The following is a 16,491-nucleotide window of genomic DNA, read 5'->3' on the forward strand; positions in this document are numbered from 1 at the left end:
ACAAGTGAGTTTGTGTGCATTTCTTTAAAAACTACTACAAAACAGCAGGTAAGATGCATATGTAACCCTAAAATGTCCTTGCACCATACATCAGAAAATCCCATTACGCCCAAAGAGATCTGCAAATTGAATTGAACGCATTTATATGAACAACAGGAGGTTTCTTTAATACACCTTAACGTATGCCTAATGCCCTCACTAATACCTCTCTATTTGAATGTAGTCACTTAAGGCAAAGCCTTTATGGGAAAAATCTATTAAATATGCCATCAAAGAGTACCGGTGGTTTAGCCTCAAAAAGGATTACATTCCAGACCCCTCTCTCTCTCTCTCTCTCTCTCTCTCTCTCTCTCTCTCTCGCTTTGGTGCATGACAGAGACAGAGAGGGAAAGAAGCAGAAAATAAATATATATATATATATATATAAAACAGGGGGTTGAGAAAGAAAGATTTTTAGATTAGGCCTAATGCTGAATAAATATGGAGAGATTTGCGGAGGAAAGTCAGTCACGCTCAGTACCTCGTAAACACTCTCCATTTCTCCTTCCGCTGGTCCACCGGGCCACTAAGCTGGTCAGCAGCGGCAACCCAATTACTACTGATCACCGCACTTCAGGAAAACGAGAGAGAGAGAGAGAGAGAGAGAGAGAGAGAGAGAGAGAGGGGAAGGAGATAGACAGATAGACAGCAAAATCCATTCAAAAGTGAGCGTTACTTTGCCCTGCTCACTCTGGAGGGCGAGCACAGAGAGAATACTCTAAAGGCTGCAGGACATTACTGTGTGCTCATTTGCTACACAAAGACTCTGTGACAATTTAACGTTACCTCGGCCGCAGCAAAATGTACTGCTATTAGTGGTATCCAAAAAATGTATTCTCCATCATCGTTTCACAACCTGCATGACTCTTTCTTCAGCGGAACACAAAAAACGATTTGAACAATGCTTCTAATGTCATTGTCCATACAATGAAAGGTGACGGAGACCAAAGCACGTTTTTAAATATCTTCAAAATGTGTGCAGGTATGGTATGTGACGCGATGGTGAATATATGTTGACAGAATTTCCATTGGTGGGTTAAATATTCTTTTTAAATTCAATTCGAGTTTGAATCGTCAAAACATCTCCTGAGCAATTAAGAATTTCAAGCTAATAGGTAATGTCTTAATTACCACAGGTTTTAGTGAGAAACAGCAATAGTAAAATGCTTTGGGAAGTGAGCTTTTTTTTCAGATTTCCTTTGCCTGCTTTCGTATGGAGCTTCATAGGTGCAAAATACCATCTGGAAATCACCCAGAGAGAAGCAGAGAGGCTTGTGGGATAGGTGCAATGTCAATAAACACCAAGCGAAATTGTTTGACAAGAGTATTATTCTTTTCTGTGCTGATGGATTTTCTTTTGTAAGGAAAGTTTGGGTTGTGCGTAATGGTAGCCAATAGGCATTGCTTCTGTCGAAGCCATTACTTGTTCTTTTGCCATTTGCTAGTCAGAGGCAAGTGGTATTTGGGGGGAGGGACGTTTTCATTGATGAGTCATCAATAGTGTATTACAAGTTAACTAGCATGCTAAGTGGACACCATTTTCTTAAAGCTAACAGACATGGGAGTGAAAGCTGGTGGATATGGATTTCATGAGGTCTTTGAAAACAATTTTAAGTTCTCTCCATTTCACAAACAAGATAAACTAAGTGGTCTAAGTCTAAGTGTGATATCTAATCAGACTATTCATATTTTATGAAATGCATGTTATCATGAAAGACTTCAGAGCAAAATGGTAAAATGACACCGATTCAATGATCCGATCAATTCCCAGGGGCAAAATCAAGTTAAATCATTTGAAAGACGTCACAATATATAAGGAAGGAAAAAAAACTGTATAAATGTTACGTTTAATGAATGGGTAGCTCTGCCAGAGCTGACAATGGTTCTGTTGAATTATGAACGGCATTAATTACAAATACATACATACAGAAAAAATAATGAATAAATTAATATAACTAGGCCTATACAAACAACATACAGGCTTTGAAAAAATTCTATGTTTTTACATTCTCATTCTTTTATGCCGTTACAGCTATTATTTACTCTAAGAAATGCTTAGGTTTCATCTTATATAATATTATAATACAAACCACTGCTTATGTGATAATGAGGACGATAGCTAGCAAAAAACATTATTGGATTTTAGTGGAAAGATAAACTGGCAATATGTCTGGCGTATGCAGCAATCGCAGTGACAGTAAATAGAAGAAGAGGTGAAACGATATGAGAAAAATGGCTTCCTGGCTGTCGCCTCATGAACATATCAGCCTTATTCTACCAATGAAGTCAAAATCTACACAGCCGGTTCTCCGCTCCAGCGTCAGCTATCACAGCTCACAGCTAAACCAACTGTAAGCTTGGGCCGTAGATAGCACAAGAAATTCTAAGCTTTACATCTCCATGTCATTATGAGTTACGACCAGAAATTTTCGACCCTAAAAATCGCAGCAGACGAAAGAGGGTTTCATTATTTCTGCATGTTGGAGGATTATTTGACACTCTCTTTTTTTATCGTTGTGTGAAATATAGAAATCTATAGAGAAAGAAGCCTTCCAAAGGCTTCAGTGAATAGCAAAGCATTCTTTCAAATCATTCACAATATGGAAGAAATCTCGTACGGCTAAATGCGGCAGCAAGCATTTTTGAGGTTTAATGCAGTGCAGCTATAAAGTAAGTAGTATACCTTAATCTCACAGTGACACAAGATTTGAATATGGAGTGCTTTGACATGATCACGAATAACCGAAAACAGAACATGGCAAAACACAACGTGCCAGATTAAAAGGTTTATGAATGTAAAAATTCAAAATATAAAAATACAAGGAAAAACGTGAAACATTTATAAATGAAACATTAAAAAGTAAGATTAACCATGGTAACTAACATGGATTAACATGGATACAGAAAATACCAAGTAACTCTATATTTGTTATAGTTCTTCCGTTGTAACTATTGTTAGTGCTATTAAATGCCATAGAAAAATAAAAATAAATATATATCTCTTTTGTTTGTTTCTTCCTTTCTTTCCTTCTGTTTGCCTCTCAGTAGATGTACCAGGGAAGTATATGCAGTTATGAAGTTGTTTTCGATGTCACAAGCTCAGTTTAACAGTTGGCGCAACAAAAAGGAAAACTCTTGCTGCACATTGGTGCACTTTCACTCTCTCCCTCACACACACACACACAATTGAGAGCAGCTCCCTCAATATGCAAAAGAGACCCTAATAATAGTGAGGTGGCGTTTTCCGGAAGGTCCCTAAGGGAGTTAAGAAGGCTTGAGAGATTAGTAACAGTGAGACAGAGACCGACTGGCATAAAATTATATACACAAACACCTACACCTCACCACTCAAGTGGAGAGATCAGTACAGTCACAAGCAAGAGACAAATAAATGAGAAACATTTTCATTAAAATAAACCATAAAATACCACAAATATCGCTTTTCTATTTTCAAAAGTTCATTTTGAAAATACGCATTTCAAAATAATTTGTGTAATGGTTATCATTACTGATTGCATTTGGAAAGTAATACTGCAAAAATATATAAATAAATAAAAGTAGGTGACCATCTATATATTTTTGAATATCATCAGCACATACAAATAATATAGTGGCTATTTAATTTTACTTTTGGGTTACGCTCCATTTTAATTTTTTTTTAATGACAACATGTTTACATAAATAAATACTTTTATTATTATACTATTATTAATAGGTTTAGTATTAGTTGCTTATAATTGTGCATCATATACTGTCATTACTATACCAAATACAAGAAACAGTTTTTTCAATGTTTGTACATTAATATGTCACATAAAACTGATTTTTCTTGAAAATCGGTTGTTGGCGGTTATATAAATATACATATCGTGATTGTCGTAAGTTGCTAGTTGTGCTGTATGCAAGTTGTTGTACAGTCCCACTTACTAAACATGACACAATATTCAATATTTTCCCGCTTCACTTTGCACCAGTCTAATAAAATTCTATTAACAATCTATAATCTAATAGTCTACAGTTTAATAAATACTCCAAACAGTTAGGTAATCATCATATTGGCTCAGTTTTAATAAATACCCCTTACCCAGACACCCCACCCAAAGAGACAGGGTGATTTAAAAGTTACAGTTGTGCTGAAAGGGAGAGGAAAAAAAATTAATCAGGTCTCACTGGGGTGCCTCCGTCCTCTGTCGCTGAGGCAATAATTTGATTTTATATTAAATGACTGCTTAATTATAATGAATTTTATTGGTAATTGCAATTACCTTTCCTCCCTCAGTGAAGTTTCCCCCCCGCACAGAGACACAACTTATGAGGGCCAATAGCACAGAATGATAATCAAGCCAGACTATATAAAAAAAATAAAAAAACAAGAGAGGAAATGATCGTATCCACAGGCCAGGAATTTAACCGTAATATTGTGGCTTGGATTACACTTAAATCGGCTTTAACACAAATTACAGTATTAGTCTGAATGCGAATAATTCGTTCATATTCATTCTATACTACCTACATAAGTCATTTCAGCATTTATGGCATCATATAGATGAAAGCGGATCTCTCACCTCTGGACACACAATATCAAAAAATTTGGTGGTCTCAATTCCTCTTCTTAAAAAAAAAAAAACCCAAAACATGCATTTTCAGTTTTTTTTTTTGTTTTTTTTCGGGCACCATCTTGTCATCGCATTTGAATAATTCTGTGAAAAACAAATATATATACGGTGCGCAGAATTAACGACAGAGGCTAGAGGGTGGGGGGACTTTTTCCACTACGCTTTGTCTCAAAACAGCCCACACAAATATTCTATATTGAAAAAACGTTCGCATCAAACCAAATGAGCACCTGCGAAAACAAACACAGATGTTGGACTTGAGGTTTTCCGGGACAACGCGGCATCTTCGTGTGGTGAAGATAATCACAGAGGAACAGACGCAATATTCAGATTTAACCCACTCCGGGAGAATACAAAACTCTCCTAACAAAACACACCAACAAACAAAGTAATTCCGATAACTTCATTTCGAGTCATCGGTGAATAGCTAAATCTTCAAAAAGTACGAGAGGATATTAATAAATGCATTATTAAGGGACGGCGCGTGCGTAATCATTTATATTCGAAAAAGAAAAAATGCATTGCGGTGTTCTAGATTCGTTTGAGGAAAAGTTGAATCCAAACACGCAGGTTAACGGAGTCGAAATGCTCATTCATTTCTACGTAACCTTGCAGAAAATGGAGTGTATAATTCCTTCAACAGAATAACTACGGTCAGGCAGCGCTGTCGGTTTAAATGCACAGACCTGCCGCTCTGCACCGCTGACAGAAACTATGACAATGGACCGGGGCTGGGTACCTCAGGCTTGCCTTCTCTAATCAAACCTGGTGTGTGACCATTTAGTATGAAATTGGGATGGGAGCTTGCCAGCTAACCCCTTCTCAAAAATACACCCCGCACCCCGTAACATGATTAAGGATACCTGCTGTCCCATGCAGAGCCCACCCAAAACGCCAGACGTCCAACCAGGAACACACGCAGACCTTTCAAACAGGATTACGCTGCCCACACTCATAGCGTAGTTCACCGGCCATTCGTGAAGAAAGGGCTGATGGAAATGCTCTTTCCTCAGAGAAGCCGGATGTGGACCCGATGAAAAATTACAATCTGTTGGAAAAGTTTGATGAGATTCTCTCGATTTAAGGGAAAAGCTCAGCGAGTCGTGTTGTGGTTGCTTTTTTTTTTTTTTTTTTTTAACTATCCTGACAAAAACGCTTCAAATAAGATAGCAGCAGCTGAAATACATGCCAGCTTTTTGTCCACACACAAAATGTAAAAAAAAATAATAATAACATCTTATAATGACAAATCTGACCATAGGGATGCACAGATTATTCTTAAGGTTGTTGATGAATTGACAATATTATTTAAATATATACTTATGACTACAGTATGGATAACTATTACTTTAAATCTGCTGTAGAGGAAAACATTTACTGTTTGAATAGGTAAAAGGTTTTATAATAAATAACAGAGCTCTGGGAGCTGGTTAGACTGTCCTTGAAAACAGGAGACTCCAATTATAGTCACTTCTCAATGGATTGTAATGTTACTTCGGGAATTATGCAAGTTACTGTGCGATCAGAAAAAAAGAATTAGATGGATAAACACATAATTAGGCAAAATAACAATCAAAAATGTATATTATACAAATATGAACACTGAAAATAATTAGCATCTAAATTGAAAGGTTTGATTATGTAGAATAAAAAGGAAAAAATATATATTTAACGTTCTAAATATGCAGAAGCAATGCAATGACAAATTTGAAAATAATCAAAAAAGAAGCACCTACATCTGACCGTGTTTGGATATTTCTCATAAAAGCCAATTGAGACTATTTCATAACATTATATTACTATATATTTTGTCATAATGATATTGAAAACACATTTACAATAAAATGTAAAATGAATGAAGTAATATTTGTACAATAAAACCATAAAATGTCTAAATCTCAATATATATATATATATATATATATATATATATATATATATATATATATATATATATATATATAAATAAAATCACAGCCTTGTGCTGTGATTTTATGTTGAATCTGTGTTTGTGTGAGGACATGGCGTCTGTTCAAACACACCATGTGGAGAAATGGGTGTGGTGTTTCAGCTGAAGTGGCACTGCTGTGCCCAGATAAGAGTTGATGCCTATCCCTGCAACACACACACACACACACACAAACCAGCACCACTTGTCTTACACACACAAACTTACACCCCAAAAAGCCCTCCAATCTCACACACACAGACCTACAGACACATATCACCTCACACAGCTGCCACGCACACGCCTCACACACACACACACACACACACACACACACACACACACACACAGCTGCTAGAATCTTGTAGCACTATGCAGTCTTTATAAATCCTGCAGATAAAACACCTTCACTCTCTAGCACTCAGCAACACAAGTTACACAACACGCGGTCTCATTTCTCCGGCCCGACCGCCGGCATCTCGAGCTAAAGCATTGTGACCCATCCGTAATGATGCACTCGACTATTGACTGCGTATTCAAAACAAGCACATTCATATTCATATTCACCTTACCCTCTTGCTCTTCTCAATACATAGTTTCATGTGTTAAAAAGGTAATGTGTTATGGAGGAACTGCATAAAGAAACACAAGCTAGAAGTTCTAGCAGTCAAACAAAACCTTGACAAAGACAATTTATTCTACTGGAACTGAATACAAGATTCCTGATTTGGAGGTTAAAATACAACTGTTATCTTTAAAATGTAAAATAAATGCCCACATATGCAAAAATTTTAGATCAATACCAACTTCAAATCTAGTATTTTTCAATATAATCTCTTTTTTCATATTATAATCTCAATGTTGTTATTAGGCTGTGTGACTGATTTCGTATTTGATAATAATTCAAAATGTTTCTAGAGCGCCAAATCTTGATTTCTGAAGGATCATGTGACACTGAAGACCGGAGTAATGGCTGCTGAAAATTCAGCTTTGCCATCACAGGAATAAATGACCCTTTATATACATTTTTAATGAAATATATATACATTAAAAACACTTAAATTATTATAATATTTCACGATTTTTCCATTTGTATTGTATTTCTGATCAAACAAATTGCCAAATGGCTTCCAAAAATTCAGCATCACATTTTAAGACGAACATATGTAACCATATATAAACATACAAACATATATAACCATTGCTTCTCAATAAGAACATTTCCATGTAGACTTTAACAGAAGTCAAAGTGCAAGAGGAAAAAAAAGATGATTGACAGCTGTCAGTTATTAGTGGAGGTCTGGGTGTGGCCACATTAAACAGAGTGAGAGGGAAATACAAGGAAAAGAGGGAGACGGAGCGAGAAGGAGGCGATGACGGCAAGAGAAAACTACAACCAATAGGATACAGTGAGTGACAAGGCCACGTTCACTACTCTGTCACAACAGAGAGAGAAAGAGAGCTAAACAGAACAAATAAGCAGTAATGCCATTTCAAAAAAAAGATGGAGACGTATAGCTAATATCTTACCTTTACGCCCTGCAGTATATCAAACACACTCAGAGACATTTCTCTTTCAAACACCCATGCATTCAGCTTAAACTAATGCCCATCTGCTGCCATTGCTTTAGCCCAGCCTAATGACAAAGTTTGGTGTTCACAGGGTGAAAAACCAGACAGAACCCAAAAGGAGAGGGAAAAAACACTGGAAAAAAAGATAAAAAGGGGGAAATGGAAATTAAAAAGGCACAAAGGGGGAAGAAAAAAGAAAGTGTGGCCACTGAGGAAGGCTCAACAACTCTAATTCAAGTTTAGAGCCCCCCCTTTGCAGAGTTTTTCCCCTCCTTTCTTTCTTTTTTCCTTTTTTGGAGGCTCTCATTTTTTCTTGTCTGTTCCGTTTGAGTGGGGTCCAAGGGCCCCCCTCCATCCCTGCATCCCAAAGTCAGATAGATTCAGAGACGCAACCTGTGTGTGCTGGACTGTAAGGACAAATCGGATATTTGGGAGGGATTTTGGGGATGTTTTTGTCTCTTTGTGCCATTGTTATGATTGTCTGTCCACCCACCCATCTGTCTGTCAAAGTATTATAGATGGATGATCTGAAATGCTACTAAAAAAAATCTAGCTTCAATTGATAATAAACATTATCACAGTGTTTTTTAAATGTGTACCATCCTTTAAATCAACTTCTGTCGAGCAGTGTGTATCTGTTACCATACAAACACTAACAAATGCAATTGGATTTTAGTGTGTGTTGCAATATGACTATGTTGTTCGGCTGACACATGAAAGACTTGAGACTTAGCAACTGAAGAAAATTGGATTTGTGTGAGAGTGTGAGTCCGTGTGTTCAAATGAAATTAGTCACCGCTGTCTAAAGCTTTACCTGTGTATCACAAACACAATCAAACTAAACACATATTCCCTCATCCTCTATGGAGAGTGCATATAGCCATGATAGGACAGGAAATATTAACCAATATAAAAATCTCCCGTATGCATACAATACTGTGTTTTAGAATTTTTTAAAATGCAAGAAAATCTAAATTCACTTACAAATATATGAATTCTGACATTTCAAATATATATATATATATATATATATATATATATATATATATATATATATATATATATATATATATATATATATATATATATATTATTTTTATTTATTTATTTATTTATTTATTTAATTATACTATTTCAGGTGAAATTTTGTTTCTAATAACGGCCAATGCTGAAAAAAAAAAATTTAATTAGTCAAATATCTGCCAGCTTACAGTTAATAGCATTCTCTAAATATTTAGCTGGCTGACATTTAAGTCAATATCATTTGTGATGCCATAATGTTAAATAAATAATGATATTTTGAATATTCAACAAAAAAAAAGTTATCTGCAAAGGTTCTAGGCAGTGCAACTGATTTCATAAATGATAACAATTAGAAATGTTTCCTGAGCACCAAATCAGCATATCAGAATGATTTCTGGAGGATCACGTGACAGAATCTAAGGAAAATTCAGCTTTTCCGTCACAAAAATCTTTTTTTTAAATATTAAAATACTTTTAACTCTAGCAATACTTCACAATATCACACTATTGAGTATTCTTGATCAAAGAAGTCAGCCTTAGCGAGTATCAGAGATTTTATTTATGATTAAAATTCTTAAATATATGATTAAAAGGCATCAATTGAATGCTCCCACTCTGACAACTGCTTTTTTTTTTAAAAAAAAAACAAAGTCTATTTTAAAGTCCATTCAACTCACTTTCTGCTAAAAACCCCTTACCTACATCCCCACCTCACCAGAGCGTCTTTTGTCAAGCTCTAGCACAGTTAACCCGGCAATGGAAACCTCTGGCTTTAAGACGTGTAAGTGCACAGGCAGACGGCAACCTCTCCAGCCACTTCCTCCCAGCTCCCCTCCCTTGTGTGACCCACATGTTCTGGAGTGCGGGGTCAAGCCCCAGAGATCAGAGACACAGAGGAGAAAAAGAGAGACAGAGAGCTGCCCCTTTCCTCCCTCCACCCCCTGTTTATCCCTCTGTACCCCTCCTCTCTCTCTCTCTCTCTCTCTCTCTCTCTCTCTCTCTCTCTCTCTCTCATCCTTCACTGAATCTCTCTCTGGGTAACAAAAGCAGGCCAGGGCAGGAGAAGGCCCCCTCTGCACATGAGTGTGAGAGGCATGACCGACAGAGCAGAAATACCAGCCCACAGACTCCTCCACAGTCACCATTCAAATAAGCAAGAGAGAGCAAGAGAAGGATGGATGGATGGAGGGAAAGAAGGAGAAAAGACACAATGAAATGCTCTGTATTTGAAGGGGAGAACTAGACAAAAAGAAAGAGAGAAGGAGAAAGAGTAGAAAATGAATAATAGGAACAGGAAGGAGTCTCCGAATGGAAATGAGGACAACACATTCAGGGAGGATTGAGGGGGGAAAAAAAAAGAGAAGAGGGGGAAGGAAAGAAAGAAAGAAAGAAACCGAGAGAAAGAGAGAGAGGTTTGCTGCTTTGCTGAGCTTTGCAGGTTAACCTAATGTGTAGATCTGGAGAGATTTGCAAAGACATTTTTTATTCATCTATGATTAAAGTCTCTCTCTCCCTCGCTCACGCTCTCTGACAGGAGGTTTGTTATGTTTTGTTTGTTTTTTTCCTCTACATACACAGAAATATTCCCTCATTGCTTTTCCTGCATGTTCTCACACGCATGCAAATTAACCTTACTCACGTGAAGTCAGATGCATGCGCGCACGCACACACCTAGTCCTTTCGATCGGCACGGTAACTTTACAACAAATACATGAAGATGAGACATCAGATTCAGTGATTAGGATGCACATACAGTCAAGCGCATTGGGGATAAACACAAATTTGTGCTTACATTAACACGAATGGAGACCGCAGGTGCTCTGGCCTGCAAGCCCCCATACAAACACTGACTAACAAACTAACACTTTCAAATAAACACACACACACACACTTTTTCTTACGGGTAGGCTAAACTAAATCAGGTTTTTGAGCACAAGCACTGCCCAGGAAAGAAATTAAATAATACAATTATGAATAAATAATTAAAATCAAGCATAAAACAAACGAACAAAGCAAAAAAAACAATACCGAAAGACACTGCGCTCTCAAATATCATTTGCACTCTTATATTCAGTCTCGCTTTATTTTAAGGTGTAATTCTCGTTATTAACAAACCAATAAATATGACTAATTTGCTGCTTATTAATAGTTTTGTAGTTTTTGGATTTAGGTATTGGGTAGAATTACGAATATCATCGTGCAGAATTTGTGCTTTAAGCAAAAATAAACAGCCAATATGTTAACAGACATGCTAATAAGTGAGTATGGTATATAATAGTGAGAATTAATCCCTAAACTAAAGTGTTATGGTCATTGCACACCAAGTCATTTTCGTTAAAAATCTTCAATTTTAATGAACCAATAAATAATACGACACGTGACAATTTCTGACTCAGTGTGGAAGGGCCTTTAGACAGACTTTATTTTCAAACCTAGGTTGACTCTTGATAGCCCCTATTAATAGATTTGTTGTATGGAAAAGAGAAGCACAAACGTTACATGGAGCTGGGTCAAATTCTTACCTTCTACGGAGAGGTTGAGCTGTATGTTCTGATCTCCATCCTGTTTGTCCAGGCCCAGGATCATCCAGTTCTCCGTCCCATCCGAGTCCGAATCCAGATCCTCCACAAAAGGAGGTACAGATTCAGAAGAGTCGTCTGAATCAGAATTCAACACAACAACATCAACTGGGGAGCTCCTTCTTGCTTGAACTTGTGGCAGAGAGGGCGAAAGCAAGCTATGGGTCTGCAACTTCCTGTTCCAAAGTTTTGATGACGATTGACCCTTTCTATTACAGACGCTGTCATCGTCCTCCGTGTTGTCTGACACCGTGATGGCATCTGTGCCAGAGTCAATCACGATAACATCTACAGGTGGAGCAGGAGGCAAGGGTTTCTGCTGTGTTCGAGTCGGTGGTACTGATGACTGGACCTCTCTCGAGTCCTCGGGATCCTCTTGGATCTCAGCGCTGTAGTGCAGTTGGGAATAAAGCTGGAACTCCAGCTCACTGTTAGTGTCAGACAAACTCGAGTCTTCATCGTCCTGGTACAACTCGTCCTCGTAGTCATCCCACTTCTGAAACCCTGAGAACATCTCAAGGAGAGCCCTAAACACAGAGCAACCCAGCCATAAACATCATCGTCATAAATCATTGTTCAGAGGCCATACAGACTATTTTTAGTATATAACCCTGTCAAGATCTGTATAGGATCCAAAAAAAAGATCTGTACGTGCTGACAGAAATTGATTTTACAAAACAAAAATCAAGGAACACTTTACAATAAAGTTCCATGTGTTAACTACATTTGTAACAAAATAATATAGAAAAATAGATTTTATAATAATAGAATTTTATTATTGATATCAATGTTTAATAGCTTTATATCATTCAAATCAAAAGTTGTACAAACTAATGTTATTTAATTGCCCTCAACTAACAATAAACAGCTGTTTTTATTCATTACCAATGATTAATAAATGCTATCAAATGATTAATCTTATTCAAAAGTTTGTTTACATGTTTCTGCATGTTTCTGTGTTTATTAATTGTGTATATCAAGACACATGCAGCATAGATTTAGTAAATGTTTACATGTATTTATATTCAAATGATTTATATAATATTGTAATATATTTACTCCCAGAAATATAACACATTTTTCTTAAATATATACAGATGAATTTATGTATGCATAATAAAGAGACAATACATACATATGTAAACAAAAACTTTTATTTTAGATGCAAATTGTGATGGATGATTGGATAGAATTAATACTGTAATGAATTTATTGCTCATTGTTAATTAATGTTGCTCCATGACGTTTCAAAAGTTTATAAACAACTTCTTTTGTTGAATATTATTCATTATTTCGCTGTTTCTACAGTATATACATGCTGTTTGAGACAACTGTATATTTTGCAGTAAACACTGCCATATTTCATTTGTCATTAAATCATCTTATGTTATGCATCACGTGAGCCATTGAACAAAACATCGTTGGAAGCTTTTTACAGAAGAAACAATATTAATTTACTGTATGATCAGAAACAGAGAGGCAGGGGAGAACTTAGATATGATCAAATGAAATCAGTATGACATAAATTCATAAACAGTTCCTCAAACAGTCACATTTTCATTCAAACGCAGGACTTCAGTAGAGCCAAGAAAAGACTACGTCTATCCATAACGCAAAGTGCAACGACATGAACATGATACATGTGCTGTTTATTTTTGGTCAAACTGTCAGATTGCATCCTAAAAGACGACAACAAGGCCAGATCAACACCTTTCTATATGTCTCAGTTGTACGTAAGGATACACGGTGCGTGTTGAAAAATAAACTGATCCTGTTTGACAGCAGCACAAGTCACAAAAAATACTTTTATAATCGGTTACATGACAACTTCCAAAGATTCTGAACACAACACATGACATAAGCTATGGACACTGTGGCAGTTGGCTAGCTTAAAAACTAAAGAATCCAGTAAAAAACAAGAAGCCTAGGGGTATTCCCAATAATAAATATCTGTACAAAACGTATGAGTATATTAAGTCCTTGTACTGTAACAGCCTTATGTCAACGAAAACCAACATTAGATAGCATGTCTCTGATGCGTTAGCCTCAATGCTATCAAGTGCTGCTCAATGACCCACGTGTGTTCACGTACACATGGACGCCGGCTGAAGACGTATTACTAACAAACGTACAAGACAGCGTTTTAAAAACACGTGCGACCTCAGCTACACCATACGGCACGTTTCATCGGGTTCGGTACGAAAGTGAATAAAAATCTCACCTGTTTATAAATTCCGATTTGCAACTCAGGGACACCCGCTTCCGGACTCCGCAGGAAAATTAAATGGTTGGCCAACTAGCATTCTTACCTGGGAAAAGCGCTACATAGCACACGCACGGAAGGTCAGTCACTCTTGAGTCTGGGGATTGTTTTAGTTATTGCCATTCTTGTTCATAGTGCAAATAAGGAACTGTTTCTTGAATTTTTAGTTTGTATTAAATTGAGAAGAAACATAGAGGAGGCAGGAATTAAACTTGAAAGCCCCGGGAACTTAAAGGAATAGTGTACCCAAAATGAAAATTCTGTCATCAATTACTCACTCTCGAGTAGTTCCGAATTAGTTTAGTTTAGTTACTTCCAAATTTAGTTCTGCTTTTAGTTCTTTAGCTCTGTGGTTAATTTTGTTCTGCCAAACACAAAAGAGGACATTTTGAAGAAAGTTTGTAAACAGGCTGTTTTGGGTCACCATTGACATCCATAGTAGGGAAAATACTATGGAAATAATGACCCACTCAATTTCATGATAAAAATATCAATAATGTTATTTAAAAAATGGTCAATGTTTTTCAAAAACAGTGTGAAACATTGGTAAGCAATGGTTAAAATCATTACAAAATCCTTAGTGATTAAAACCAACAAACCTAAATCAAAACAAAGAGGGAAAAAAAACATTCACAATAAAATAAAAGTATAATTCCTCCATTGGCTGCACAAATAAATATATAAATAATAAATGTATATAATACTTCTATGCGGGTATGTTGTGTGTTGTGTTTTTAGCAGAATTTATATATATATATATATATATATATATATATATATATATATATATATATATATATATATATATATATATAACAGCAAATATTTAGTTTTAAACAAGTTTTTGACAAATTCTAAAAATATTTGTGTTTTACTGTTTTGTTTTTCTTTATTGCCAGGGAGTCAACAAATTTGCTAAGGGCATACAGTTTATTGACAGTAATAAAGTGTTTTACTGTTTTTGTTTTTTTCTGACTTACCGTACATTCAAAAATTCATGGATAACAGCTGTAATTATATTTTAGCATTACAAACACTGTGCACCGTGACTAAAGAGTTTACACACACTCATGGATTAACATTAAAGAAATATTTTGGTAATTACCAATAATGTTTATGCCAGCTGTTGCACAAATATTACTTTGGACTGAGTTCGGTTTATTTATATACACACACACACTTTTTATTTATTTTTGTACGCAGGTTATGAAGCGATGTTACTGTAAACATGTATATGTGTGTGTGTGTGTATATATATATATATATATATATATATATATATATATATATATATATATATATATATATATATATATATATATATATATATGCGACAAATTAATTTCTTCCAAATAGTTATTCAAGACATAAGCTGGCATTTCAAGATGATGGCCTTTCGTGAGATGTGAACTTGCTATCTTTACTGCTGCAATAGAAATAACATGCAAAATGTCCTTTTATCGGTTGCTATGTTTGGCCTCTTCTGAAGTCCACATTTACATATCTCAACAGGCAGCATATCTGTCAGGAACATATCTAAATATAAATCACACCTTCATATTTTTGCCTCTCCCTTTCTTTCTTTCTAGCTTGCTTTCTTTTATTCATTCCTTCTCCCTGTTTTTGTGAAATCCCAGCCTACCTTTATCACCTCCCGCGCCTACGACATGAACGGAGCATGCGACTGATGTGGAAATCACGGTGTGAATGCCATCTGATTCTGAAGACGTCTCCATGCGTGTCAGCGTCAGAAAAGGCCATCAAAGCACTGGATTGTTTTCTTTCAAAAGGTTACGTTTCCCAAATGAAGCCAGAAGCCCGCCACATGTGCCGTATTTTAGGGGGAAAGCCGGCAGGGACGGTGAACGGGATGCCTGGCTGCTCTGCAGAAATGGCCGTATTCGCGCGTATTTGTTGATCGTTATTGCTACCATTGTCTTAAAAGGGAAAAAGGGGCCAGCGTTCGTTCGCCGGTTAATCTGCGCAGATTCGAACCAGTCGGGTGTTGAAGATGGAGTCGCCGGCGAGGATGCAGGCTTTCCCATTCCAATATCTGATTCCGCGTGGCTGTTCTGCATGAGAAAGATTTTCATTTAGGAAATGAAGCCAAATGGCCACCTTCGCCAACCCCTGCATTTGTATCGCCCCGATGTCTCCGCGGCCTGCGCCTTCAGTGTGTTATTCAAGTGTAACATTGGCCCATACTGTGCCGTGATCAATATTTGAGCACGCAATTATCACGGGCCTTGAGAGTTATATGTCTATTTGTGTGCTACGTACAAGCATAATAGCTTTATTGTGAGGAGCAAGCTATAGGTGTCTGGGTTTTCTGGGCGAAAACAATCTTAGCTAGAGAAATAAAAGAAGTAGTTGTACACGAATGCTAAATAACGGGTTGATGTCAAAAGCTAAAAGAAATCGGTTGTCCTTTGTTCTCTCTCTCTCGTCTTT

General features: G+C 36.6%; 1 protein-coding gene across 1 annotated transcript in view; it reads right to left on the reverse strand.

Annotated features, from left to right (window-relative positions):
- The window catches only part of zcchc7 (zinc finger, CCHC domain containing 7), a 44,371-nt gene extending 30,191 nt beyond the window's left edge, over nucleotides 1-14,180 (reverse strand). Inside the window, 2 exon segments of the mRNA XM_043243721.1 lie at nucleotides 11,721-12,304; nucleotides 13,999-14,180. Coding sequence (XP_043099656.1) covers nucleotides 11,721-12,291 — 571 coding nt within the window. The 5' untranslated portion in view covers nucleotides 12,292-12,304; nucleotides 13,999-14,180.
- Between the last annotated feature and the right edge of the window lie 2,311 nt (nucleotides 14,181-16,491).

This window comes from Puntigrus tetrazona, chromosome 1 (assembly GCF_018831695.1).
Source record: "Puntigrus tetrazona isolate hp1 chromosome 1, ASM1883169v1, whole genome shotgun sequence".
NCBI classification, from domain to species: Eukaryota; Metazoa; Chordata; class Actinopteri; order Cypriniformes; family Cyprinidae; genus Puntigrus; species Puntigrus tetrazona.